At 41.2% G+C, this 26,131-nt stretch overlaps 1 protein-coding gene across 3 annotated transcripts in view; it reads right to left on the bottom strand.

Moving 5' to 3' along the window:
- The window catches only part of FAM91A1 (family with sequence similarity 91 member A1), a 115,402-nt gene that overhangs the window by 35,868 nt on the left and 53,403 nt on the right, over positions 1-26,131 (bottom strand). For 2 of the 3 annotated variants that reach the window (XM_064476864.1, XM_010988769.3), the window contains exon 1: positions 3,115-3,434. The exons of the other annotated variant lie outside the window; for it this stretch is intronic. In XM_064476864.1, the coding sequence (XP_064332934.1) occupies positions 3,115-3,186 (72 nt within the window). In that variant the 5' untranslated portion in view covers positions 3,187-3,434. Of the gene's footprint in view, positions 1-3,114; positions 3,435-26,131 lie in introns of those variants that run through there. 3 annotated transcript variants of the gene reach the window in all.

Consider the following 26,131-nt stretch of genomic DNA (forward strand, 5'->3'; position numbering starts at 1 on the left):
ATACGCTATCTACTAAACATCTAAGTCTTTGCGTTAGTCATTAAGTAATGACTGGTCCTGATCACTATGTGTGTGTATACACAAATAACTAAAACCTACATTAAACGCTGATTTTATTCCTCACTGCCCATGTACATAAAATAAAATTGCTTTTTGCAGGAAGACCAGCTTCTCTTCCACTCCTACCCCAAATTTCCCACCATTCTCATTTTAAAACACTGTTGCCACTACAGGAGGCAACTAAAGGAGGTCATTTTACTCTGAGGCAGTGTTGACCTTGCAGAAATACTGACCAGGTCTGACAAATGAAGTTGGGCTACATATAAAAGGAACTGTAACAGATGGGGTGACACAGGAACTGACTGTAAAACACTCATTGTGCATCAGATTATGCCAAAAGCATAAAGAATTCCTTCTTAAGTTTTTGCTCCTACAAACCCCAATCCTAATTGGCACCTCTACAAAAAAAAAAAAACCACCACAATATTTTTTAAACTGACCCTTCTTGGATTACACAGAACATTATAACATATCCCTTAAAATAAAACTATGAATTGTTTTGAACAATGAATACTGGCAAACTACAGAAAAATCCTGAAATAATGACCCAATCCACAACTTTTTAATGTATTTTTGAAAGTGAGTATAGCCGTATCACATAAAAATATTTCACTTCATTTATATAAAAACTATTGGCATGAAAAACATTTTTTAAAAACTCTGAATCACCCTCCCCCAGCTTTCAGAACTGGGAAATATGAGTCACTTCCAAATTAAACTCATCAAAACTTACTGGAAACTCTTATCAAAGTACTTAGTATCTGTAATGCCAAAAAAACAAATGCTTTCCATACAAGGACTATTCCCCACGTTTTGACTGAGCTTTATTTAGCTCCTGGGGAAAAAAAAATCGCAGACTGATGCTATCATTCATTTACTCCAAAAATATTTACTAAAAGCCAACTATGCAACAGGTGCTTAAAAATACAAAAGCAAAAAAAGTAATATAACCAGAAAATGCAACATAGTGGGATAATTACTAGGGGTGAGAAATACAGTTTTGGGGCAGCACACCTGGAGGTCAACCACCCTAGATTTAGGTTAGGGTAACCTTCCCCGAAGAGTTAGTATCTGGGATTCAAAAAGAAGCAACAAGTAATCTAAGGGGACAGGGAGTGACAGGATTGGGTTTGCATTTTCAAAGCCTCATCCCAGTGTAGAATGAAGAATAGATAGGAGGGTCCTTTTCTGAGGGCAAGGGACCAGACAGAAAGCTGATGTCGTAATCCAAAGTGGAGCCTAACTTAGGAAAACAGTGGCAAGGCTACAGAAAGTCTATGAGGTAGTTTGTGCAGATGGGTTTTGCAACATCTTCTACAAGTGGAAGCTTATCCTAAGCTAAAACAGCTATTCTTTTAAGTGATCTTACCAAAGAAAGTTTTAATTTAATGTCACATTTGTACATAACTGTAACACTGTTCTGAGATTATTTTTAATAGACACGACTAAGGTTTAGAAATGCTTTTGCCAATACTAATTAAAATCAATTATTCATGCTGGATATAATCGAATCATCCATCTTTCCTCTCTTATGCTACATTTATTTTTGTGAAAGGAAGAGTAGAGGAAAAAAATGGAAATAAAGAGAAGGACTGTTGGTTCTTCCAGTTGTCTTGCTGTATGTCACAAAATCCTAGAAACAAAAAGCGCCATCAAAGCCCTCACTCAAGCTTAACAAGAGAACTTATTCCTTCAGGGTTAGCACTTTCTTCTTCCAGTTCAAGATTAATGCCACATGGGCGGCCGCTGCCACCCAAGAGTTAAATTTATCTTCCTACTTTCCTGTGTTTTTGGAATCTTGAAGTGAAAGCATTTTCTTTGCCACATGACGCACTGCCAGAATCTCAAATTATTCATTTCCTGTAACTAAGACCCCAAGCTGGGAAAGAAGGCAAAGTAATAATTCTTATACCTTCACCACCACCATCACAAACTTTCCAAATATACCAGTGCCCAGCATCAATGGAAAACAGAGTTTCACTCTCAACCACATAGAACGGCAGAAACTTGAAAGTCAATCTACAACCAGGGAAAACAGCGCCTTCTATGCAGCACATATCACTACCTGCATAACATTTACCACCACCTGCCATATTATGTATTTATTCATTTATTTGTTTATTGTCTTTCTTTACTAAAATGTAAACTCCATGAAGACAGGACCTTTGTTTACTGACTGCTGCAAATTATCCGCACCTAAAACAAGGCATAGCACATAGGTGTTCAACAGATACATATTAACCAACTGAGGAAAAAATGATACTCAAGCATTTGAAAATTCTCAAGGACCTCCTGTCACTCTGTTTTTGAAACATCTCTAATAAAGCCATCCTGTAGAGAGGCCAAAGTTCAACAAAACAAAGTACAAAAGCCCTTCAAAATCTGGCCCTGACTGCTACCACAACCACGCACTCACAAAGCCCCACCTCCAAACACGTCAATACATCTACACCTCCAGACTCTGGTGATACTAAGTCGCTCACTACTCTCAAAACATGCTTTCATTCGTCCAAACTTTTAAAAATGACTTTCCCTCTCCCTGGAAAATCTTTAATCCCTCTTGTCTATCTCTTATTGGTCCTTTAAGGACCAATTTAAATGCCTCTTCTACACATCCCGCTGACAACCCCCTGGACAATTGCTGACTCTGTCCTCTGAGCGCTCGCATATACCATCACGCAGGTTCCTGTGAGCAGCTAACGCCCTGTAACGTATTCATTTGTTTCTCGCCTCTTTCCACCATCCCGAAGTTCTGGAGGGCAAGGGCCGTGTTTTACATCTGTTTCGAAGGTGCCTAGCCCAGTGCCTGGTTGAACGGAGACTGCGGGCAAGGGCGCCAGGCGAATCCAGTGGACATCCCATTTTGCAACGGCCCCATCTTGCCCCTGTGGCCCCAAGGCCGTCCCCTCCTCACCCCTGGGCTGCTGGTCGGTTATCCCGAGACCCTGGCGGAGGGAAGGCCAGGAGTCAGCGGAGAGGCGCCAGCCCCGGCCCCGAGGACGCGGCGAGCAGGTGGCGGCGGGGCGGGACCCCGGCCCCAGGTTCCAGCCGTACCTGCCTCACGTTGGCCGGCAACTTGCTCCAGGGGTAGTTGTGCCGGATGTGGAACTCCACGTCTATGTTCATGATGCAGGGAGCCCGGGCGGGCAGAGGCGGCCGCGACCGCGACCACGGCTGGAACGCTGCCTCCCGCCTGCCCGCCCTCGGCCCGTGTGAGGAGCCCGCGGGAGGCCCCGCACCTCACACTGCGGACGGCCAGGGCTGCCCCATGGCCAGGGCTCCCGAAGGCTGGGCGCGGCCCGGGCCACGGGGCACAGGAGCAGCGGAGAGAGGCGGCCAGGCGCCTCGGCAGCTCCAAGTTTCTTCCTAGTTTCGGCCCGCCGGAAATGGCTTCGTGCGTGCGTCACTTCCGCCCGTTGGCGCGAGGCGGGGAGGGGGCGGGGCCCGGGACTGGCCTCCCGCACCGCCCCCTGCACGCCGGGGTCGAGGCAACCAGGTAGAGCCCGGAGGTACCCCGATAGGGGCCCCCCTGCCCGCGCGCTCCGTGTCCCTCTGTGGTCTCTGGATGAAGTAACTGGGTTTGCATTTGCCACTGTTGGATGACCCACTTTTCCTCCAAAGTGAGCCTGGGTGACCCTACAGCAGGTGGTTACAAGCACTGGGTGGGCTGCCTGAGAAGGAGCGACTTGGGAAGGGGGTCATAGCTGGCTTAAGATAGTGCAAGAGCAGTGAGCCCCCTGGGGGCTTTCATAGCCAACCTTGAAATGAGGCCAGATGGACGGGGTCCAAGCTCATGAAAAAATGTGTAAGACAGAGCTTTTACCCCAGTGGAGTGGTGGAGCAAAGGTCTAGTGTCCTTCCCTTCCTGGTAGTGGCTGCATCTTGTAGGAGAGAAACGTTGCGCTCCCCTGCAAAGATCCACATTCTTTAAAGGTAGAGATTCAGATGGTGCTGACAAGTGGGGGAGTCCAAAGGGAATCTAGGAAATGGAGAAAGATCCTTGCATTCAGCCTCTGGGTTACTGCTTCTGCTCCATACAAATGCCTCCAGAATTACCTTTTAAAGGCAGAAATTCACCCTATCTTAATTTCAGTTCTAGTGAGGTCTTTGGAAACACTTTCTTCCAGAATTCGTTACACTGGCTTAGTAAACCCGTGATCATTGTTACTGGCAGCAACCAGGACAAGTTCAGTATTTTTGTGACTATTTTTCAGTTTTAAACCATAGTTTTAAATAATATTTTACTACACACAGATGTAGTAAAGATGTATACTCAGAACTTTTTATGATGCCTAGCACATAGCTCAGCAGCTGGCCAGTCTGATGCATGGCAGGGACCTTATTATATCTGATGAGTTGAAACAAATATGGTCCACCCTGCCCTCCCATAAATGTATTGGTCTCATATTATCCAAATATAAGAGCCCATAACTAAGTGCTTTGAATCCTATGTCTACAGACCCTCGTCAAAGTAACCAAAGTTAAAAGAACTCTGACCATGAGACGTTTATTCAACAAATGTTGATTGCCTGCCTGCTATGTATCAAGCTTTTGACTAATACTAGAGTGTTATTTCTCATAACCTTATGAAAGAATACCATTCTTATGACCCCAATTTAACAGAGGAGGAAACTGAGGCTTGACAGTGCTGCGTGACTTGCTCCCAAGATCACACAGGTGGTAGTGATGGAGCCAACCCAGAGCCTAAGGCTCTAGCATGCTAGAACCATTCTTTCAGTTTCTCAATTCAGACTCTTACTGAACTGTCCTGCCGCCTGTTCCAGTTCAGACAATGTCCATTTAAAGTCAACACCGTAAATCCCCCTCACAGTTTTTTTAATAAGTAAGTGTAAATAATAACTCATATTCTTCCAAAGTCTAACTTTGATTTAACACAATGTAAGTAACAACAAAAATTAAAATCAATATAATTTTTAAATCCCTGTAAGCCATTGTTTAGGAAATTACAACAAACAGTTGAGTGCATGCTAAATTCTTCTTTTTTGTTTATCAGCAAATATTCAATATAGTGTGGACACATCAAAAACTCCAGAAGTAGACAGGAGATGGTGGCTGCTAAATCAGTAAGACACAGACTTTTGAAAATTTGCCCATGAAAAGAAAAGATGCTAACTCAGTAAGTAGAATAGGAGATTGGAGTAGAAAAGATCCTAAGCCACTAAGCAGCTGAAAAAGGCAGAAATTTGAAGGAGGAAATGGTAATGGATCAAAGCTACGTGTGGGAGAAGTCTGAATAACAAGCCCTTCTAAGTAGGGACTGTGACAGAGTTTGGCTTATGAAAACTGATCTGCCTCATTTCCCCCAAGGTGTCCAGTTTTGAGAAATGGGAAACAGAGCAGTTCAGAGAAACCACAGATTAACCCACAGGGCTCAACAACCCCTCGGCTGGGAGGTTCAGGAACAGGACCACTCCCTCAGACACCAGGAAACAAAAACAACTCACTGGGCCCCACACGTAGTACTCATTATATCATCGAGACTTTTTGGTAAACAATGTCCATCCTTTTAGGTCCTTGAGTCAAGCCCCTGCTATTTCTGCTTCAGTAGACCTTTGCTTTAAAAATTCCAGAGAGGTCAGAAACTGCAGTCCCAGAAGCTGCCATTCAGATTAACCTTGTGGGTAAACCATGAGCTCAAAAATACAGGCACAATGAGAGTCGCTCTTATCTGGATTTACCAACTTGGACTAGGGAAAATTACCCAGTTGGCTTGAGCAAATTGCCCTTCAGAAAGACTACGGAACAATTTTATTCCCACAATTCCAACAAAAAATAAGCAGAGACAACCTGAAAGTAGGGAGCTATCTGGTTGTCTAATTTCACAGACTCCAAAATGTTACTCCCAGTGGTAGATAGAATAGTGGCTCCCAAAGATGTCCAGGCCTCAATCCCTGGAACCTGCAAATATATTACCTCATGTGGCAGAAAGGACTTTGCTGATGTGATTAAGTTAAGGATATTGAGATGGGGAGATTATCCACGTGCGGTCAATGTAATCATGGGGTCCTTATGAGACGGAAGCAAGAGCATCAGAATCGGAGATGGAAATGTGACAACTGAAGCAGAGGTTGGAGTGACACAGGACAAGAAATACGGGCAAGAGCTTCTTGGATCTAGAAAAGGAAAATAGATTCTCCTCCAGAGCCTCCAAAAGGATCATAGCCCAGCCAACTCATTCTGGACTTCTGATCTCCAGAATGCTAAGATAATAAATGTGTGTTGTTTTAGGCCAGTAAATTTGCAGGAGTTTGTTCCTGCATCCATAGGAAATTAATATACTCCCATAATAATAAAATACTCCAACATCTAAACAGCTGATGCATCGAATTTCATAATTCAATCATTGTAATTGAAGTGTAAATACCCTAAGGAGGAATAACAGCTTTTTTTCACTTTTTAGTATATATGAGCTATCAGATCCTTTTCTGAGGGAAAGCTCAAAAGAGAATGAGCTCAGGGATTAGACGTGGCCAAGGAAGCACCTGTAGAGGAGGAAATGGTGTCTAGAGAAACAGAAGAGGAAGTCACTGTAAACATTTTCTGTTTTACAGTTTTGCCCTCGCCTGACCTTGGCCATGGCTTTCCCTACTGAATGTGCTTTGCTCTGTTCCATGAACCAATGCATCACCCCTTGACACTCAGACAACACCATGGCCTGGCTTGTTTCCATGGAACAAGCTTTTGCTCTTGCTGTTCCCTTGACCTTGAATGCCTTTCCCCAGACCTTTGTGCAGCAGGCTCCCTTCATTCTGCCCGTGGTCACTCAGAGTGGCCTTTGCCACCTCTCTGTCCAACCTAGCCGCTGCTCCCCTCCTCTGTCCAACACATTACCTTGGTTTATTGGCTTTGTTGTAAAGAATCACTACCTGACGTTATCCTGCTTAGTTCCTTGTTTATCTGTCTCCCCAGCAAGAATACAATCTTGATGGGAGAAAGGACCTTGGCTGCTTCATTCATCAGTCTACCTCCAGTACATAGAATCATGCCTCGCACATAGTAGGTGCTCAATAAATGCCACTGAATGTGTGAATGAATGAACCAGCTATGTGACATCTGAGCTCTCACATGTCACCTTCTCAGTTAAGTCTTTCCCAATCACCTTATTTAAAATTAACACATCTCCAGTCCTCCTCAACCACCTCCCCATGTTAGTTTTCTCCATAACACTATTACCATCTAATATATTTAATAATTTACTTAGTTTTAATAATTATTTATCTCCCCCATTAGACTAGAGGCACCTCAAATGTAGGCGCTTTTGTCTGCTTTGTTCTCTGCCGTGTCCTCGGGCTTAGGGCAGCATGTAGTATTGAATGAATGAATAGATTTGCATAGGGAGCAGAATTCTCATAAAAAAATCCAGATTCAGGGATTCTGTTGAAAATGTGGGCAATCCCACAGCATTTGGCCCCCTTTTCCACACTAGTCAGTGGACCTGAGGACCAGTTTCCTGGCTTAAATGAACATGGGCTTTCTCCAGACTTACAGACATAGAAAACAAACTTATGGTTTACCAGGGGGAAAGGGGATGGGAAGGGATAAACTGGGAATTCGAAATTTGCAGATACTGACTACTATATATAAAGTAGATAAACAACAAGTTCATACTGTACAGCACAGGGAACTATATTCAATATCTTGTAGTAACCTATAAATGAAAAAGAATATGAAAACAAATATATGTATATATATGTAGGACTGAACTATTATGCTGTACATCAGAAATTGACACAACATTGTAAACTGACTATACTTCAATAAGAAAAAAAAGGCTTTCTCACGGGCCGCGTTCTCACCATTCCCGCCTCTGTTATGGAAGTTGTCAGTTCCAAAAATCACCTCGCTTGTACTTTGTTTCTCCTGGGGTAGACACATATTTCTGTTCCCTCGTCTGTCGAAAGTGCAGGAAATGAAAGCTAGTCTGGAAGGCCCAGCCATCCATCCTCTTTTGCATCATAGACTTGGAAAATACCAAGACATTTAGAATTCCCTAAACATGCTATGCTGCTTCATCCCTTTGGGTCTTTGCATATAGAATACCCCTCTCTGGAATGCTTTTCCCCATTCCCTACCTGGAAACCTTCTCATCCTGACACTGTGAATGAAACACTGAAGAATTAGGATGTGAGGATGGAGAAGTTGGAAGAGACAGGATTGTGTGGGACTGTTTATCTCTACACTAGGGAGTTTCTAGGATTTTTTTCTACATGTGGTGGAAAACAACTTAAAAGTTAGTCTCAGAGAAAAGCAGAAAGATTCTTTGCCATATAACCTGTGAAAGATTAACATTATATATTTATAGAAAGAGGATGTTACATTTCTGCTCTCCAAAGTCAGTCTGTGTTTAGAACATTCGTGGTCTGATGTGGAAATGAATACTATTCCAATATCAAGCCAGGTCACCTCAACTCAAAGGCTGAACAATTGTAATAGCTAAAATGCCCACTAGGGGCTGATCTCACACAACATTTCTATCCCTAAAACCTGCAAGTTCTACACTTCCCCATTTCTTTTTTTTTTTAAATGCTTAAAAATATTATTTTAATGGTGCTATATCTTATTAATGCGCCCAAATGTACTAACACATTGCCCTATTACTAGGTAATTTTCTTGCAGCTTTTTAAAACATTTTTTATTGAGTTATAGTCAGTTTACAATGTTGTGTCAATTTCCAGTGTAGAGCACAATTTTTCAGTTATACATGAATATACATATATTCATTGTCACATTTTTTTCACTGTGAGATACCACAAGATCTTGTATATATTTCCCTGTGCTATACAATATAATCTTGTTTATCTATTCTACATTTTGAAATCCCAGTCTATCCCTTCCCACCCCTCACCCCCTTGGCAACCACAAGTTTGTATTCTTGTCTATGAGTCTGTTTCTGTTTTGTATTTATGGTTTTTCTTTTTTTTTTTTTTTTTTGGATTCCACTATGAGCAATCTCATATGGTATTTTTCTTTCTCTTTCTGGCTTACTTCACTTAGAATGACATTCTCCAACCACAGCAATCAGGCAAGAGAGAGAAATAAAAGGGATCCAGATTGAAAAAGAAGAGGTAAAAGTGTCACTATATGCAGATGACATGATACTATATACAGAAAACCCTAAAAGGTCTACACAGAAACTACTAGAACTAATCGAAGAATTCAGCAAGGTAGCAGGTTACAAGATTAATGTACAAGAAAATCAGTTGCATTTCTTTACACTAACGATGAATCAACAGAAAAAGAAAGTAAAGAAACAATCCCCTTTAAAATAGCACCCAAAGTAATAAAATACCTAAGAATAAATCTAACCAAGGACGTGAAAGACTTATACGTGGAAAATTATAAACTATTAAAGAAGACTTTAAAAAATGGAAAGATATCCCATGCTCCTGGATTGGAAGAATCAATATTGTTAAAACGGTCACATTGCCCAAGGCAATCTACACTTCCCCCATTTCTGACTATTGACTTTTATCTAAACCATTCTCTTGGGCCTTAATATCCTTGAAATTCTTTGTCTAATTTGTCTCCAGTATCTGATAGCACCAAATATTTTTGATTCCTCCTGGGAAACTGAAGTATTTAGGACTGCTGAGCAGTGGTCCAGCTGAAGTTTGTACAATCTCAAAGCCACCATTGAGCCTAAAGTTTTGTGCCCCTTGGTAGCTCAGGTAGGCAGGACAAATCAGTCAGCTACAAGCCAAGATTTATCCTTAAATGGAAATACTTTCACAATATCTATGATGAAGGGTAAAATCACATTTTGAATAGGATTTGTGAATTCCACAGTAGGTATTCACTGTATCTTTTAAAAGAGGTTAGACTACCTGCAAAATAACTATAGGAGTAAAAGAGACAAGGATATGAAAGCCCGTAGAAGTGAGGAGGCATCTGGAGAGTTGCTCTAATTTTCCGCCCTTTACTTCATCAAATTAGTTAACTTCAGTAAGAGGATAAGACACAGAATAAAAATTTCAATGTCTTTATTTAAAAATTAGGGGATAGGGTAGTTTTAGGAGCATGAGAGTCACCTGAGAAGTTTTTTAAACTTACCAATATCCAGACCTCACATCAGAACAATTATATCAGAATTTCTCAGTTGGAGCCCAGGTACTGCATATTTTAAAAATATTTCCAGGTGACTCAAAGCACAGAAAGTGTTGACAACCTGTTTGGGCCTCAGTTACTCAATAAGCATTTGTTGAAATGAATTTGTCAAATGAGGAGATTAACAAAGATGACTCCTAATTGTCCATTCTAACTCTGCAACTCCGTAATTCCATGGCCCATGAAAATATGAAAAATAACTCCCCCAGTCTAGGCGTTCCTGTATAAGAAATAAGCGGGCATCTATTCAACATTCATGGAGACCAAAGAAATAATTCTCCATCCCTTGATAACCGCTGGGAGAGCCGTAAGTGAAGAATTACATGCTATTGGACTAATATGGAAATTATTTGAGTTTGTGTGAAATTTATGGCATTGGTCCATCTCAGATCTCTTAGCTCATTTGGGTGTATTGTCACAGTGGCTTAGAACTTGGCTAAAAAGAAATATTTTTTGTTTCTTTCTATATTTGTCACTCAAACTTTATACCTTTAGAAAGACGTAATCTTTTAGCTGCCCAACAAGAAATACAAGTTTGTCTACTAGTGTAATCTGTGATCAGGGATTAAATTATGCAAGGAAGGACTGTTTCACGACCTCTATAAATGAGATCTGAGTGAGAGATAGGATACTTTCTTGGTTGCAATTACAACTGATTCCAGGAAAATGTAAATTGGCTCATCCTTGGCCTAAGCATTTGTTCTCTCACTCTACAGAAGTAAATTTCTTTCTTTCAGAATTTGCAAAGATTTAGTTAAATGTCACTAGTGACCATATCTTTTTAGAATTTGTGTAGCCTCGAAGCATAGTAATTGTTTTTCTTTCTTTTTCTTTTAAAGGATATTAAAAGCCAACTGGATCATGTACTAGTGAAAGTTAGCCCAGGAAAGCAAAAGTCAGGGAAAAATTAATCAAAAAGCCAGTATCAACCATCTGCCCTTGAGAAGGTAAGGACTATTACAAAGAAAGACAAAGTCAAGGTTCATCTTTTGAAATAAAAATATACAATTTTTGAGTCTGTCCAAGACAGCAGTTGTGAAAGACAGGCTTTGTCAAGAAAGAATTTTCTGAATTATTTTATTTTGGTTTCCATTGGCATACCTCGAGGAGAACCGGGGGGGGGGGGGGGAGCGGGGAGCACTACTGAGTAGAAACCATTGCCCCAATGAGATGGTTATATTTAAGCAGAAAGAGACTGAATTAAGAGTAATGTATACTTAAGACTAACATCATATTGTAAATCAATTATACTTCAGTAATAAAAAAAAAAAAAGTATCTTAATGAGCAGATTTAAGGCCCGACCCCCTGCACACACACTCCCTAGTGGGGTAAGAGTGTAAGGATGAACTGATCCACCTTCAAAAATAAAGCGGCTCCAATTTTATTCATCTGTATGAATAGTCACGTATGAGCATTTTCAACCCCCAAAGCAGCTGCCAGCTTTAATCTGAACTAAGACTTATTTTCTGCCCAGAGGAGATAAGGAGCAAGGTTGAACCAGAAGGATAGTCCCTCACCACGTGCCTTTCAGAGAACGTCAGTATCCACACATCAGGGTCCTCGGGCAGCAAACACCAGCAGTGCCTGTCAAGAAGGGAAGCAAGGCAGGTTCCATGGACCACTCAGAAGGAAGAAGAACTTAGAGGACCCAAACTGTGTAATTTACTGAGGACCTGTATCTAAAGAGAACTGTGAGTCCTTCAAAGGATCAAAGTTTCCATGGGATTCCTTTAGGCAGATAAGCCTGACCCAGGCTACCGAAAGTGTATGGGCCAAGATTGCTTCAAGGACTCCAGCAATAAAATGAACACAAACGATTGCAATTAACTCCCAAATGTGAAAGAAACACCAAGCAGTTAATATCTGGGATTAAAGGAAATCCCAGAGGAAAACCTCTTACTCTGTAAATAGGAGGAGAAGATGGGAAAACTCAACACCTGATTCTTGCAGCCCCAAAACAGAAAAAGAGTTAGCAACTGACTTTGCCTTGCTGCCAAATACTGATTTCTGATGCTAGAGGAGGATTAATTTAACCAAAAGATACATTCTTTCAACAAAAGTATGTCAAGTGATTTCTATATGCCAGATCCTATGCTAAGCCTATGGGAATATGGACACGAATAAAGCATGATCCTTACCCTTAGATAATTCACAATCTAGAAGGGTTGAGAATCCAGGTGCTTAATTTGATGGAACATAAAGCAGAACACAAGGATGAGTACAAGAGGAGATGTGGGTCCAGTGGAAGGCAGTGGCTCTTCTGACTAAGGATTCTGGAAGTAACCATGGAGGAAATAGCTTTTTTTTTTTTTTTTTTTTTGCTGGGCTTTAATGCTTGGCCAGATCTGAAGGTGGGAGGGAAGGTGTTTTGGCTGGCAGAGAATGGCATGGGAGATGTCACGGAGGCCTGGGCATACTAAAATAAAAAGGATTAGCTGACGCTTTTGCTAGACTCTGGTGTCTAGTAAGATTTAAAGATTTAATGACCAGGAAGCCCCACCTGAGAGATGACTTGTCCTCTTTTAGCTTGTCAATGTTTTATGATGTATTAATACATTCTGATCATAATATTGATCATTGTATTTTAAAATCCTAACAAACATATTCAAATACAGAGGATGGACCTAATTTATAATCTGTCCTGTTTTTACATAGAACATCCTCCCCCAAATTTTTATATGACCAAACACCAGGACAAGGAAAGAGATGTGGACTGGCTTAAATATTTAAAGAGATTAAGGTCACTTGTCATTTCTTTCCAAGCCTACGGCCACTAGCTTCTGAAAAATGAAAAGCTAGTTGTTCATTTTATAAGTAAACCATGAAGTTAAAGATTCACCACATAGTGCATGAAAAACCAATAGCTGGTACAAGCTGGTACCGTATATTTATTTCTGATATGAGAAATGAGACACGCCTGTTATTAACGAATAATGACATGATACTGAGAAAGAATACAGTATACCCTGGGAAACATACCAGAGCTGCTTAGTCACATCAATTCATCATGCCAGTAATTATTTCTAGGCTTCTCACCGAGAGACTTCAGAATTCTCTAGACCAAGAGTTCTCAACTAGGGGCAATGTCATCCCCAGGGGACATCTGACAATGTCAACAGAAATGTGTGGTTGTCACAGCTGGAGAAGATAGTACTGGCATCTTGAGGGTAGACACCAGGAATGCTGCCCTAAAATGCATAGGACAGCCCCACACATACGGGAAAAAAAAAAAAAGAATTACCTGCTCAAAATATCAACAGTGCCCAGGTTGAAAACTTTCCTTGGCACAAAACCATTTGCCATGAAAGTGAGCATTCTAAAAGTGTTCACTCCCCAAATTTCTGACTATAAATCCTAACTCAGTTCTGCAGATTTTTGGTGCAATCATTGTACTGAAGTCCACATCCACCCAAATTGATGGTCAGATAGAGAGGAGTGGCCTAAATTCAAATCCTCATTTGATTATTTACTGAGTGGAACTCTCATTGCTTAACCTCTTTGTGCCTTAGGTTCCCCATCTGTAAAATAGGGAAAATAATAGTTACTGTCTTATGAAGTTGATGTGATGTTTAAGTAAACAAACAAATGTAAAGTGCTTAGAACAGGGTCTTGCCCACAGCACTAAATAAATGTAAAATTTTGTATTATTAGCATTCATATTATCACTTGGCACAAATAGAAATGTAAAGATTTACATTTATCTAGACTAATTTCCAAAAGCTCAATCATTTGAATAATAATTTTATTATTTCCAAGTATCATCTAAATTACCCTTTACTCAAGATTTTTCTTTAAATTGTCACACTTCATACTCCTTATAAACTTTTCTTGTCCTTCACGGGTTTGATATCTTAATTTATTTTCCTAATACACACAAAATCATGCAATGCTTTTTGTGTGTGTTCCACATCAAATCATCTTTTGTGCCCTCCTGGTAAACAGACCACAGTTAGACAGCCAACCCCTTTCTCGTGGACTTTTGTCATTCATTTGACTGCTCAACAGCTAAACATTTCATTAACCTTCTTGGAGGCAGAGTCCACCTCCCATCAAGGAGGTTATAAATGCCAATATTCTCTTTCGCAGCTGCCTTTGCAGCTGAGCCATGAGTACATGACCTCGGCTTCCCCATCAGATGTGCTCCTGCCTGAGTGCGAATCAGGAGCTGGTGACCAGAAAAGGCAGCCACGTGTCAGCCTTCTCCGTCTCAAAAGATGAGCTTTGGTGGCTATAGAGTCACACAGCCCTGGGAGGCTGAGGTGGCAGGGATTTTCCAACTGGCCCAAGACTCCCCAGTATCGAGTGAATTCCCAGAACTGCAAACTCACATGTGAGAGGAACCAGGCAAGTCAGACAAGCAACGTGAGACAGGTCAGGGGTGGGGGGACCGTGGGAACTTGAGGTCTCACTCTGCATCTCACATGGGCATCTACTGCTCAGTCCCAGCCATTTATTTTCATGTGGAGATAGAAGCCCTGTACTGTCAGATCTGATTGTTCAAGAGAAGCCAGAATTCTGAGTTTTATGTGAAATTCACGGGCCACCAATTCAAATAAACAAATAAAAACTCATTTGTGGGGCATCCCTGATGGGCATGTGCCTGTGAGCGGCTTCAATCTCAGACCATCACATTGCAAACTCCAGGGTATTCCTAAATTCCTTCACCTCTCACCTCCCCATCAGTGGAAGGTTTTACTGAGAGAGAAATTAAAGCAGCCTCTCTACCCCTGTAATATTTGTAAGACTTCAAGTAGCTAATAATATCATTAGTAACAATATTATTAAGTAATAATAATGTCACTTAATCTTACTAGACATTAATATTTATTAGGTAGTAACAGTAGTAAGCAATGGAAATAGTAGTAAGACTTCAAGACTTCCACATTTTCTGCTAGCCTTCCAGGTAGAAGCCTTATTCCCTGAAGACAACACAGTTCCATGTCTCTGTACTTCTGCTCATGTTTCTTCATCTTCCTTTATCAGCCTCACTTTGCCTGTTTACTTTTCCTTCTGAACCCCTACTGAAAGGTCACCTCCTTCTGGAAGCCTTTTGTGATTTCCTCTCCCGCTTCCTCCTTCCTTACGCATCCGCCTTAGGTTAGGTACATTAGGGGGTACAATCCCAGGGCAGCAACAGTGAGGGGAAAATAGTATGAGTTGGGAAAGGACAAAAAGCAAACATAAGATGCTATGTTCCTAAACAGGACACCACTTCTCAAAAAAACACAGTCACTTAGTCCTGTGTGATACCCTCAAGATGCAGTATGAAAGTACTGTACCTCAAAACTGTTATGGGGGGGAGGGGGGAGGAATCTATCTGCCGGCTCCTTCCTGTCTCCAGCTTCGCACTGGTCAAAGTGACTACCCCGCCCCTACCAGAATGAGTGTCCAGGTGCACACAGGTCTAACAGGCCCAACACTGCCTCCCCCGTGGCACTTTCCCCATCGTATGAAATGATGCTTATGTACATTTTCAACCATTACATAATCAGTGACACCAACAGCATCTTTACCACTGTATCTTCAGTATTTGCAGATTGCCCAGCACACAGAGAGGTAGGTGAATTTGGTTTAGTTCGGCAAATATCTGTCAACCATCTAGAGGTTGTCATGTGGAATGAAACACAGAGGTGGGTGATAACCATGTTGAAATACCAAAACCCATTTCTCTACTCAATACTGCAGCTTTAACAAACCTTGCCATATTAGGATTCTCCAGAGAAACAGAACCAATAGGATAGAGAGAGAGAGAGAGAGAGAGAGAAGATTTATTATAAAAATTGGATCACTGTATATAAGAGGAGATTTATTACAGGAATTGGTTTGCACAGTTGTAGAGGCCAAGATGTCCCACAATCTGCCATCTTCGAGTGAGAGAACCAAGAAAGCCAGTGGTTATAGTTCAATCCGAGTCCAAAGGCTTGCGAACTGGGAGCTCCAATGTCCCAGGGCAGGAGAGGATGGGCGTACCAGATCAAAAAGAGAGAGCAGGAATCGGTTCTTCCTTCACCTTTTTTGTCCTACTAGGGCCTCCAAAGGATTGGGTGGTGCCTGACCACGTGATAAGTGAGGATCTTTTTTACTCAGTGTCCTGAATTGAATGACGATCTCTTTTTGAAATACTCTTCCAGCCACACCCGGAAATAATGTTTTACCAGCTACTTGGGCACCCCTTACCCCTGTCAGGTGAACACATAAAACTAACCAGCACACTTGGCAACCCAGGGTGCACTGACTTCTGGTCTCACTCTGCATTCTCGCCCCCAATGGCCTCTCAGGCACCGAGATTCTCTTCAGGTACCACAGGGCAATCTTAACGTGGGTGGTGGCTCCAGACAAAATTCCACCAAATTTTTAAAAATCTGCAGCGGATATAACATCTATAATTAGGCACCTGGGGTTTTACTCCTGTGATGTTGATGCCAAGTGGCATCCACAGGCCTATACACCGCAGTTGATTTTTCTACAGGAAGGTTTTTGCGCATTTTTTTTCAACCAAATAAAAATGTTCCTTTAAATGGCCTTTATTGTACTACTTAGTTTTAAACACTTGCTCCAATAGGATTTCTCTCGACCCCCAGAATCCCTGCCGGTGACACTGAAACAACAACAAATGGGCACTTTTATATAGAAAAGGAGGGTCCACCCAAATGGGATTTCTGTATTTTTTACGGGGGAGGGGAGGTGGTAAAAAACGTACCTTTTGCAATTATTTCCACTTTTCATTTTGTGCATCCACTTAGCACATAATTATTCTTTGTATGTTGTTTTCTCAGCTATTTACTAGACATCTGGGTACAGAGCACCCAGCTAGCCCTCTTCCCTCACTGATACTTTCAAAGGCTTCGATGTTTTTGAACCATTTGACATGTTACCTCAAAAATAATTTGCAAAACTTTCAATTCTCTCTTCTCTAGGGGCTGATAAATATAAGAGTGGGATTAAAAGGTGGATTTTGAAAAATAAATTATGAAAAATAAAATAAATTACCATATCTAAATTATGAATTAAATTCCTAGTAAGGCTTGATTCCATCTGTTACTTTAAGAATCCTAACTCTAAAAGTAATCTTGACTATCGGGAAAGGACAGGAAGCCTCGTTATCTGTTAAAAAGTGACCTATAACCTTCATCTCTTCATTCTTCAGCAACTGCATTTCCTATGGCATCCTGGTCCGCAGGTGATTTATTAACTTCCTGTTGTATTAATTATTTATCTGTTATCACTGTGCATGACTTGTATAATTTTCTACAGCCTTTATTTCAAAAAGAGTTTGCGAACATTCATGAGATCTGAAATGCAGGCTGAAAAAAATGTCTATGGACATTTGAACAATGTCTTACTTAGTCTACCTTTTGCCATGTGTAGTTCATCAAATAAAGCTTAATCAGACTCCTGAGTGGAGCCCACACATGCTGTGGTCCTGGGGAGGGCAAAGGGCCTCAGAACAAATAACTTTCAACATGTACCTTCTTTATAGAAAGTTCAGGTCTTGAAGCCAGCCAGAAAAACAGAGCCAAAATGTAGGGGAGTTCAAAAGACATGGAACTTTTATCCTAGGAATCTTCATCACTGTGTACCCTTATAAAGTAAAACTTAATTTATAACATGGAACAGGCTTTCAGATGCCATAAAAGTAATAGGAGTCTGAAAGTGAAGGTCTTGCATCTTGCTACTGACACTGCTTTGTCCAGAATCATGAAATGAAAAGCTGGAAATAGAAGCATTCTTTCCCACATTAACACGGGCAGTGTTAGCCTTGGGCACATTTTTGGCACAGCAACACAAAAAAGTCTGTTACCGATGTTAATACATTTTAATAAGAAAGGTCTAGATAAATGGTCCTAGGTGGAATCATAGAATCAAAGTAGTTGTAAAGCAGATGGGACTTTGTAAGGTACCTGGTTTAACCCCTGTTGCTTTAGAATTATAAAAATGGAAGCACATCAAGAGGAAGGGACTTGGGTCATCAGTTAATTACAACGATGTAAGGTGGGGTGGAGCATCTTGGGACTGAGGTTGCCAGGGAGACCTGTATGTCCCTGCAGTGACCTTGGGCAGGCAGCCACCTGCTCTACCCCGTCGCAATCAGGCTGGCCCTGATTCTAATCAGATTTCTTTACACAAATTAAATTTACTCATTCTAAAAATTAAATTAATTAAATAAAATGTCATTTATTATTAATTCATAATTAAAAATTAAAGCTATCTGAGAAAAGACTGCTTCTGTTCATGTGCTATGTATATTCCCGGAAATCTATAAGGTTAATCACATACTCTTTTTCATTACAGATTGCTGTAAGATATTGAATATGGTTCCCTGTGCTATACAGTAGAAACTTACTGTTTACCTATTTTACATATAGTAGTTAGTATCCGCAAAGCTTGAACTCCTGGTTTATCCCTTCCCACCCCCTTTACCCCCTGGACGTCTTTTAAATGCTAAATCAGATCTGCTCTCTTATCTAAAATTCCTTAGTGATTCTGCAGTTCCTTACAAGTAGATTCCAAGTCTCTCACCCTCAAGGCCCTGCCCATCTCCCTGCCTCACTCTCATCCCACTCTCCCCACCCTCCAGCTTTTCTGTACAAGGACATCTTTTCTCTGTTATTCAAATGTACCAAGGCCTTTTGACCTCAAGGCCTCTTTTGGCCTTAAATCGCCTCCCCTAGCCCTTCAAACGCTGTGTCTGTCGATGGGGCTCAGCCCCCAGCCCCCTCCTCACACAGGCCTCTCCTTCCTGCCCCCTGACAGGTGGCCGCCCCATCTGCTCACCTGCATATCTCCCTGTTTCTTTATCACAGCCTCACACTTTTCACAGTCTGTCACTATGTTGTTTGTGTCTTTGTCTAGACCTTGTATTTTCCCCCACAGAAGGGGCATACCACCAGAACCCGGACTCGGCCTCATCACCACCAACCCCCAAAGTCTAGCAGAGCACCTGGCAAGTAATAGATACTCAGTGGATTATCTATTCAATTCATTTAATTCATTAACTAAGTAGTGGATTAGAATGCGCTAATTCATCACCTTTACAAGTATGGTGGTGGGAAACAATTTAAGGATTACAAAATCACTTTCATACACATATCTGCTCACCTTTGAGTATGTAGGTGAGAATCCCATCCTTCCAAACCTGCACTGGTTTCAGGTGAGAAAAACTCACACGTGTGCACACACACACTTTTTCCAGACAAATCATCCATTTATTTAAGGAATGTCTGCATAAATTAAATTCCTGCTCAAGAAATTTTTATACTTCTTGGGGTTTGTCATAATAAAATCTGGCCTGTGACAGCTTTCTAAAGAATTCCTTCTTCTCAGTTACTCACTCAACAAATATATGTATATATCTGAAAATATATGTATATATATGTATGTATACGTTGCTTTGCTGTACACCTAAAACGAACATTGTAAATCAATTACACTTCAATAAAAAATTTTTAAAAATTAAAATTCCTTCCTTCCTCTTGGTCACTTACTCCACAAATACATGTCAGCTACCATTATTACCATGTGACAGGTGCCATACAAGCTGCAGACCTAGAAAGGTGAAAAGGAGAGAGTCACTGCCTGTGGGCAGTCCTATTCCAGGGTGAGAACATGTCAGCAGAGAAACAAATGAAAACTGTACCATGGGGTGAGGGCTGACCTGGAGGCTGACCGCATCCCACAATGCTACATATCCATTTGTTTTATCTCATTTTTTTTATCACTTTCTCTGATGAACCCTCTTGACTTCTCTGATGGGCTCTTTTTCTCTCTCTCTCTTTTTTTTTTATTTTATTTTTTATTGAAGTGTAGTTGATCTACAGTGTTAGTTTCAGGTGTACACAAGGCAATTCAATTATACATATACATACATGTATATATTTTCTGTACAGATTTTTTCCACTATATGTTATTACAAGAAATTGAATATAGCTCCCTGTGCTATACAGTAGGTCCTTGTTGTTTATGTTTTATATACAGCAGTGTGTATCTGTTAATCCCAAACTCCCAATTTATCCCTCCCCTACCTTTTGCTGTTTGATAACCATAGTTTGTTTTCTGTGTCTGTGAGTCTATTTTTGGTTTGTAAATAAAATTTGTATCTATTTTTAGATTCCACATATAAGTGATATCATCCGATATTTGTCTTTCTCTGACTTACTTCACTTAATATGATCATCTCTAGGTCCATCTGATGTGCTCTTTCCTCTTAACCACCCTACAAATATGCTTTCCAAGCACCACTCTCAGCCTTCTAGTCTCTTTCTCCGTGCCCTGCCTCTGCACATCTCAAGACTCCAACACCCGCAGGTGGATGGTGCCCTGACCTGACTTCTCAGACAAGCCCAGTTCTACTTCCTCCACCTGCCCTCTGAACTTTACCCTTTGGGGTTTCCTGGCAACTCAGCTTCTATATTTCCTTGCTAGAGTAGCTCCTTCCTTGGATGTCCCATTGTGAAAATGCCAGCATGGAGTCCCCATCTCTCCCGCTTAAACCCTTGAGAGTTTCCCGTTTGCCACTATCCAAGTGCAGCCATTCTCATCCATACCAACGTTCCAGCCTCCCTGTCCATGTCTCCTCAGCTGCCCCTCTCCCTCCACACACCACACTCCTGGTCGCTTCTCATCACTCCCCAAATGGCACTCACCACTTCCTGGACCGTCCCTTCTGTGACCTTCCCCACACCCCTTTCAAATTCTTGCCCCGTCACAACTCCCAGAGTAAAGCATGTGCCCCACAAAGTCTTCCTCATCCCTTTGGGCCCTGTTTCTTCTTCCCCAACCTCTGTAACACAGCTCGCCTATAACAATTATTTAGCACCTCAATCAGATCCTGGCTTCCAAATGTACTTTTTAATATCTATCCCCTGCAAACTAATTTTAAGTTCTTGGAAGGCAGGCGCTGTTTGCTTTCCTTTCTTCTGCCCCTAGCTCGGCGCTGTAACACTCCTCACTAAGCGATGGATACATATGTATTAATGAGTGCTGGGTTCTGAAATCCTGCAGTGTGGACCCAGAGTGGTGGTTCATCTTCAGAGAAGCACCAACAATGGAGCCCCATCCACCAGCCACAAAGACAGATGAGCTGAGGCAGAGCTCACAGGGACAAAGTCCACAGGACAGAACCATCAGAAGAAGGACACAGCCCCGGTGCCTGGAAAGCTGTTGAATGCGCTGGTGGCAGCCGACCACAGGCAGTCAGCCAGAGAGGATGCACAGAAAGCTGTGCTAGAAGTGAAAGCTCCAAGGGACGGGCTCTCTGCTCCCCTTTTGGTGGCCCCAGGGCCAATCCTCAGTGTTCAAGAGGGTTCAAAACCCTCCAGGCTACTACTTCCACCTCCTCCTCCCATCATCATGTTCTCTCTCTCTCCCTTTTCCCTTTTCTTTCTCTTCTCTTACTTCCCTTACGCTGTCCCTTTTGCGCTTCTGCAGTGGACATCTCTTGGCCAGCCTATCGTACTTTTACCCTTCTTTTATTGTGAGGAGGAAAATATGAATTCACTGACAGCCGTTTTGCCTTTGAGATGGGGTAGGGAAGGGATCCTTTTGAGAGGAGGGAAAAGCAGAACTGACAAATGGAGAGAGACAGTGGATCCTGGGGATATAGTTTTGAGTCGCTGGATCCAGCTATGCCTGAAGCTGACTATTTTTTCCAATTATGTGAGCCAGTAAATTCCTTGTTCACTTAAGTTATTATGAGTCAGATTTTTAGTCACTTGCAACCAAAAGAGTCCTAAAATAGCTTCCTAAAGCCAAATTGTTCATGGTATTTTAGGTCTGGAAGTAAATGTAGAGAGGAAGTTCATGACATTTACTTAGTTGAAACCCAGGAACTAGAGAGAGTGTGACTGATATGATCACACCCCTAAGTTGTACCAGAGACCAGCCTAAAACTGGCTCAGGTCTTTGCTCTCCCAGTGCTATGGTTTGTTTTTTTTTTTTTTTTTTAGTTTTTGGGGTTTTGCCACAAAATGCTACATTAGGTCAAGGTGTTTTCTTTTTATGTAGATGTATTATTTCTCCACCTAGAACATAACATCTGGCAGGGAGGGGTGAGAGCTGTATTCTAGATTTCCCGTATGCCCTGCAGCTTAGCATGTGGCAAACTCACAGTAAGTCCTTGTGAACCCATCAGTGAGTTAAGAAGGGATTTTAACACACATGACAAAATGCAACATTTTTTGCTTTTGTTTATGTGGAGGAAAATATCAGTCCAAAAATCATCTATAATTTTTGGGTTCTATCTAAATTACACTAAATAAATAAAATACTATTAATTCTCCCAGCAGAAACGGACACGAGGCAAATGTTCAACTTGACTTTTATATTTAGAAGCTCAGCATCCATGTGCTTTTGTTATTTTGAATACTGTATGGGCTAAAAAATAATCTGAAATACTTGTGGTCTTATTATCACATGAGCTTTTCCCAAGGTATTTCTAAATGGGCATTTTATTAAATACAAATTAGGCAGCATAATGTATTTGTTCTGAGAATCATAGCAACTGATGAGGCTTTTATGTTTGTTTTGGGAGATGTTGCATTAGCTTCCCAGGGCTGCTGCCAATAACAAAGTACCACAAACTGAGTAACTTAAAACAAGGGAGATTTACTGTCTCACAGTTCTGGAGGCTAGAAGCTCAAAATCAATGTGTTTGCAGGGCCACTCTCCTTCTGACATCTGCAGGGGAGAATCCTTCCCTGCCTCTTCCTGGCGTCTGGCGGTGACTGTCAGTCTCTGGTGTTCCCTGGCTTGCAGCTAAATCACTCCCATCTCTGCCTCTGTCATCACAAGGCCTTCTCTTCACATGATATTTTCCTCTTCTGATATGGACACCCATTATAATGGGTTCTGGCCCATCCTAATAACCCCCTCTTAGTTTGGTTACATCTTCAAAGACCCTATTTCCAAATAAAGTCACATTCAGAGGTACTAAGGGTGAGGACTTCAACGTGTCTTTGATGGAGGGGAGGGGGTACAATTTAACCCATCACAGATGTATAAATAACATTTTTAAGAGGTGTTAGAAATTTCATCTTGAAGGGCGGTACAAAAGGAAAGACTCCTTTTGGCAAGGCTGATTTATGACTTGCTGTTCAGATTCATAAGGTTAGAAGGAGATTAGTAGTTTGGCTGGCATCACAATTTTGAGAACCACCAAAATCAAGCGATGTAAATGAACAGTCTAGTAGAAGATTATCATGCAGCCCCTGTAATGTTTAGAGTCACTAAATACTTATAATGATACCAACTTCCCCCCCCAAACTCCACCCATCACACTTCTTGTGCCCTGCTCCCCGCCATCAAGTCTGCTCACTCTTCTCTCCCAGGCTGTTCTTTTTCTTCGCTCTGGACCTCCAGCCCTGACATCCTCCCAGAAATGGCCTGGGGGTCAGAGGAATTTCCCTTCCTTCCCCTCTTCTGCTGTCGCTTGGAATTACTCCAGCCACCTTCCCACATCCCCAACCAACTAGGGAAAGAGAAAAGGATGCAGCGACACTAGAAATAGTTCTATTTCAGTCACATCCAAATGTGATTGTGGGTAGATTTAAATAATCAAGAGCTGGCTATAGTAGTGATGATCTGGAAAAATCAGAAGGTGTGTCAGCTCCTTGCTTGGCCTCTAAGCTTTCTATCTTTCACCTCCCTGGAGTCATAAATGATATCTCTTCCTTAGGAATTTCCTGTGTTCAGTGATTGGGTACCCTTGCACAGAACTTATCTCCACACTGAGCGCCACACGTCAGATTACTCTGTTTCTTCTGAACTTTGAGCTTCAACGGCCGGGGGTGGGAGAGGAAGGGAGGGAGGGAGACCGTCACTGATCAAGGGTTCTGGGAGGGGGTAGTGACACAAAGCCAACACGGAGATGTGGCAGGGAAGACCTGGCCCTGAGAAGTCTGGGGCTGGGAAAAGGAGGCAGTGAACTAGAAAGCACAAATTAGACACTAAAGACAAAATAATAGAGAATAGTCAAAGTGTTAGCTGTTAACTTACATTTTCTTGCCTCCTGCCCCATTCCACTGTCAGCACTGGAGGGCAGTTCTGTCTTATGTGCCACTGTATCTCCAGCACCCATTATCCCACCTGGCACACAACAGACTCCAGTCTCTTTGGCCATCTTTCATTTCCTGCAATTTGCAAAGCTCTTTCCTATTTCTGAACCTTAGCACAAACTAAGAACACTTTCTCTTTTCAAATGATGATCTCCTTCTCATCCTTTGATTCACAGCCTAAAAGTTAGCTCCTTGAAGAGCTCTATCCCTATTTAAAGTAAATTTTACACACTCTCGTGCACACGTGCGTGCGCGCACACACGTTAGCCTCCATCACAGCATCCTGTTTGGTTTCTTCCCAGCCCATACAACAATCTGTCATGCGTTGTTCTTTGTGTATCTCCTCCACTTGGCTGTATGTTCTAGGAGGAGAAAATTCATAACCGTTTTGTTCACTGTTGTAGTCCCAGCAATAGAACATCTAAGACACTCAACAGATAAAGGTTAAAGAACAAAAAGAATGAAAATATGTAACCAGAATGTAAAGAATCTATATGAATTTTCATACTACGTTACATAGGAATGTAGCATAAAATAAGGATGGCATCTCAGACCAGAATAGGAAAGATGAATTAATTAATAACGACCTAGGATCGATTGAATAACCAAAACTAAAGCGGAATCCATTCCTTCCTTATTCTACATTAAAATCAATTCCAAATGAATGAAAGATGTAAGCCTCGAAAAATAAGTCATTAAAAAAACTTGAAGAAAATGTATAAGAAGTCTTAATCATCTTAATGCAGAGACTTCTTCTAAGTAAGCCAAAGAAGAAAAGATTGGCATATTTAAATACATAAAAACTAATACTTTCTTCACACTCACATACACACTCAAAACATAAACAGAGACAAAAGATAAATTGGAGGATTATAATCGCTACATTTCACAGGGACCTAGATTTTATGATAAATATTGTACAAGTAAATAACGAAAAAACTAATAACTCAAAATAAAAATAAAGGACATAAGCAGACTGCAGCAAAATTAATACTAATGACTTTTAAGGAATGAGGTATATAATTATAAAACTATCAATGGAAAAGAATGTAAACTAAACAGTGAGATAACCATTTTTTAGCTTTGAAACTGGCAAAAATGAAAAAGTCTGATATTCTTTAGTGTTGGCCAGTATGCAGGGACAGGAGCACTGGCATATTATTTGTAGGCGGGTATACACTTTGTCTTTCGAAAGTCAGCCTTGTGGGTCAGCTGGTCTTTGAAAGTCATTCAGCATTTTTTCGTCTGTGTGTAGGGCAACCTGGTAACATCTCTCGAAATTTTAATGCACATACTGTGGCCAGCAATTGCATTCTAAGATTTTGTATCTACAGGTAAACATGCACACATATGCAAAGATGCATAAATGAAGATATTCATGCAAAAGACCAAAAGAACCTAAATGACCTTGAATAGTGAACTGGTTAGGTAAGGTTTGGTTCATACCCATAGTAGACTACCCCACGGCCACTGAGAAAGAAATGCGTCATGTCTTGTATCTACTTGGTATATGAAATACTCAGGTGCTGAATAGAATGCAATGTACAAACCCATTTGTTGAGGGAAAAAAAAAAAGCCAGAGATAGACAGACAACCCCATAAACAGAGAGACAGATAAACATGGCTCTGTATGCTTACCATTTCTGGAAGGACTCACTTAAACATCAGGGGGAAGGGACTGAGAGCTCTGTAGGCTTACTTTTTATGGTACCTTTTCATATTATTAGGGGGAAAAAATGTACCAGCTGCACACATCCCTTTTTAAATTTAAAAACTAGCTATATTATAAAAATGATGTTAGCATAACTCAGTGTAGCCTTCAAAAAGATTCTCTGTCATAATTATAGTGATATTAGTAAAATAAGAAGATTGTTCAATCTTGTTTGGTTAATGC

The sequence above is a fragment of the Camelus dromedarius genome, chromosome 20, assembly GCF_036321535.1.
Source record: "Camelus dromedarius isolate mCamDro1 chromosome 20, mCamDro1.pat, whole genome shotgun sequence".
Lineage (NCBI taxonomy): Eukaryota > Metazoa > Chordata > Mammalia > Artiodactyla > Camelidae > Camelus > Camelus dromedarius.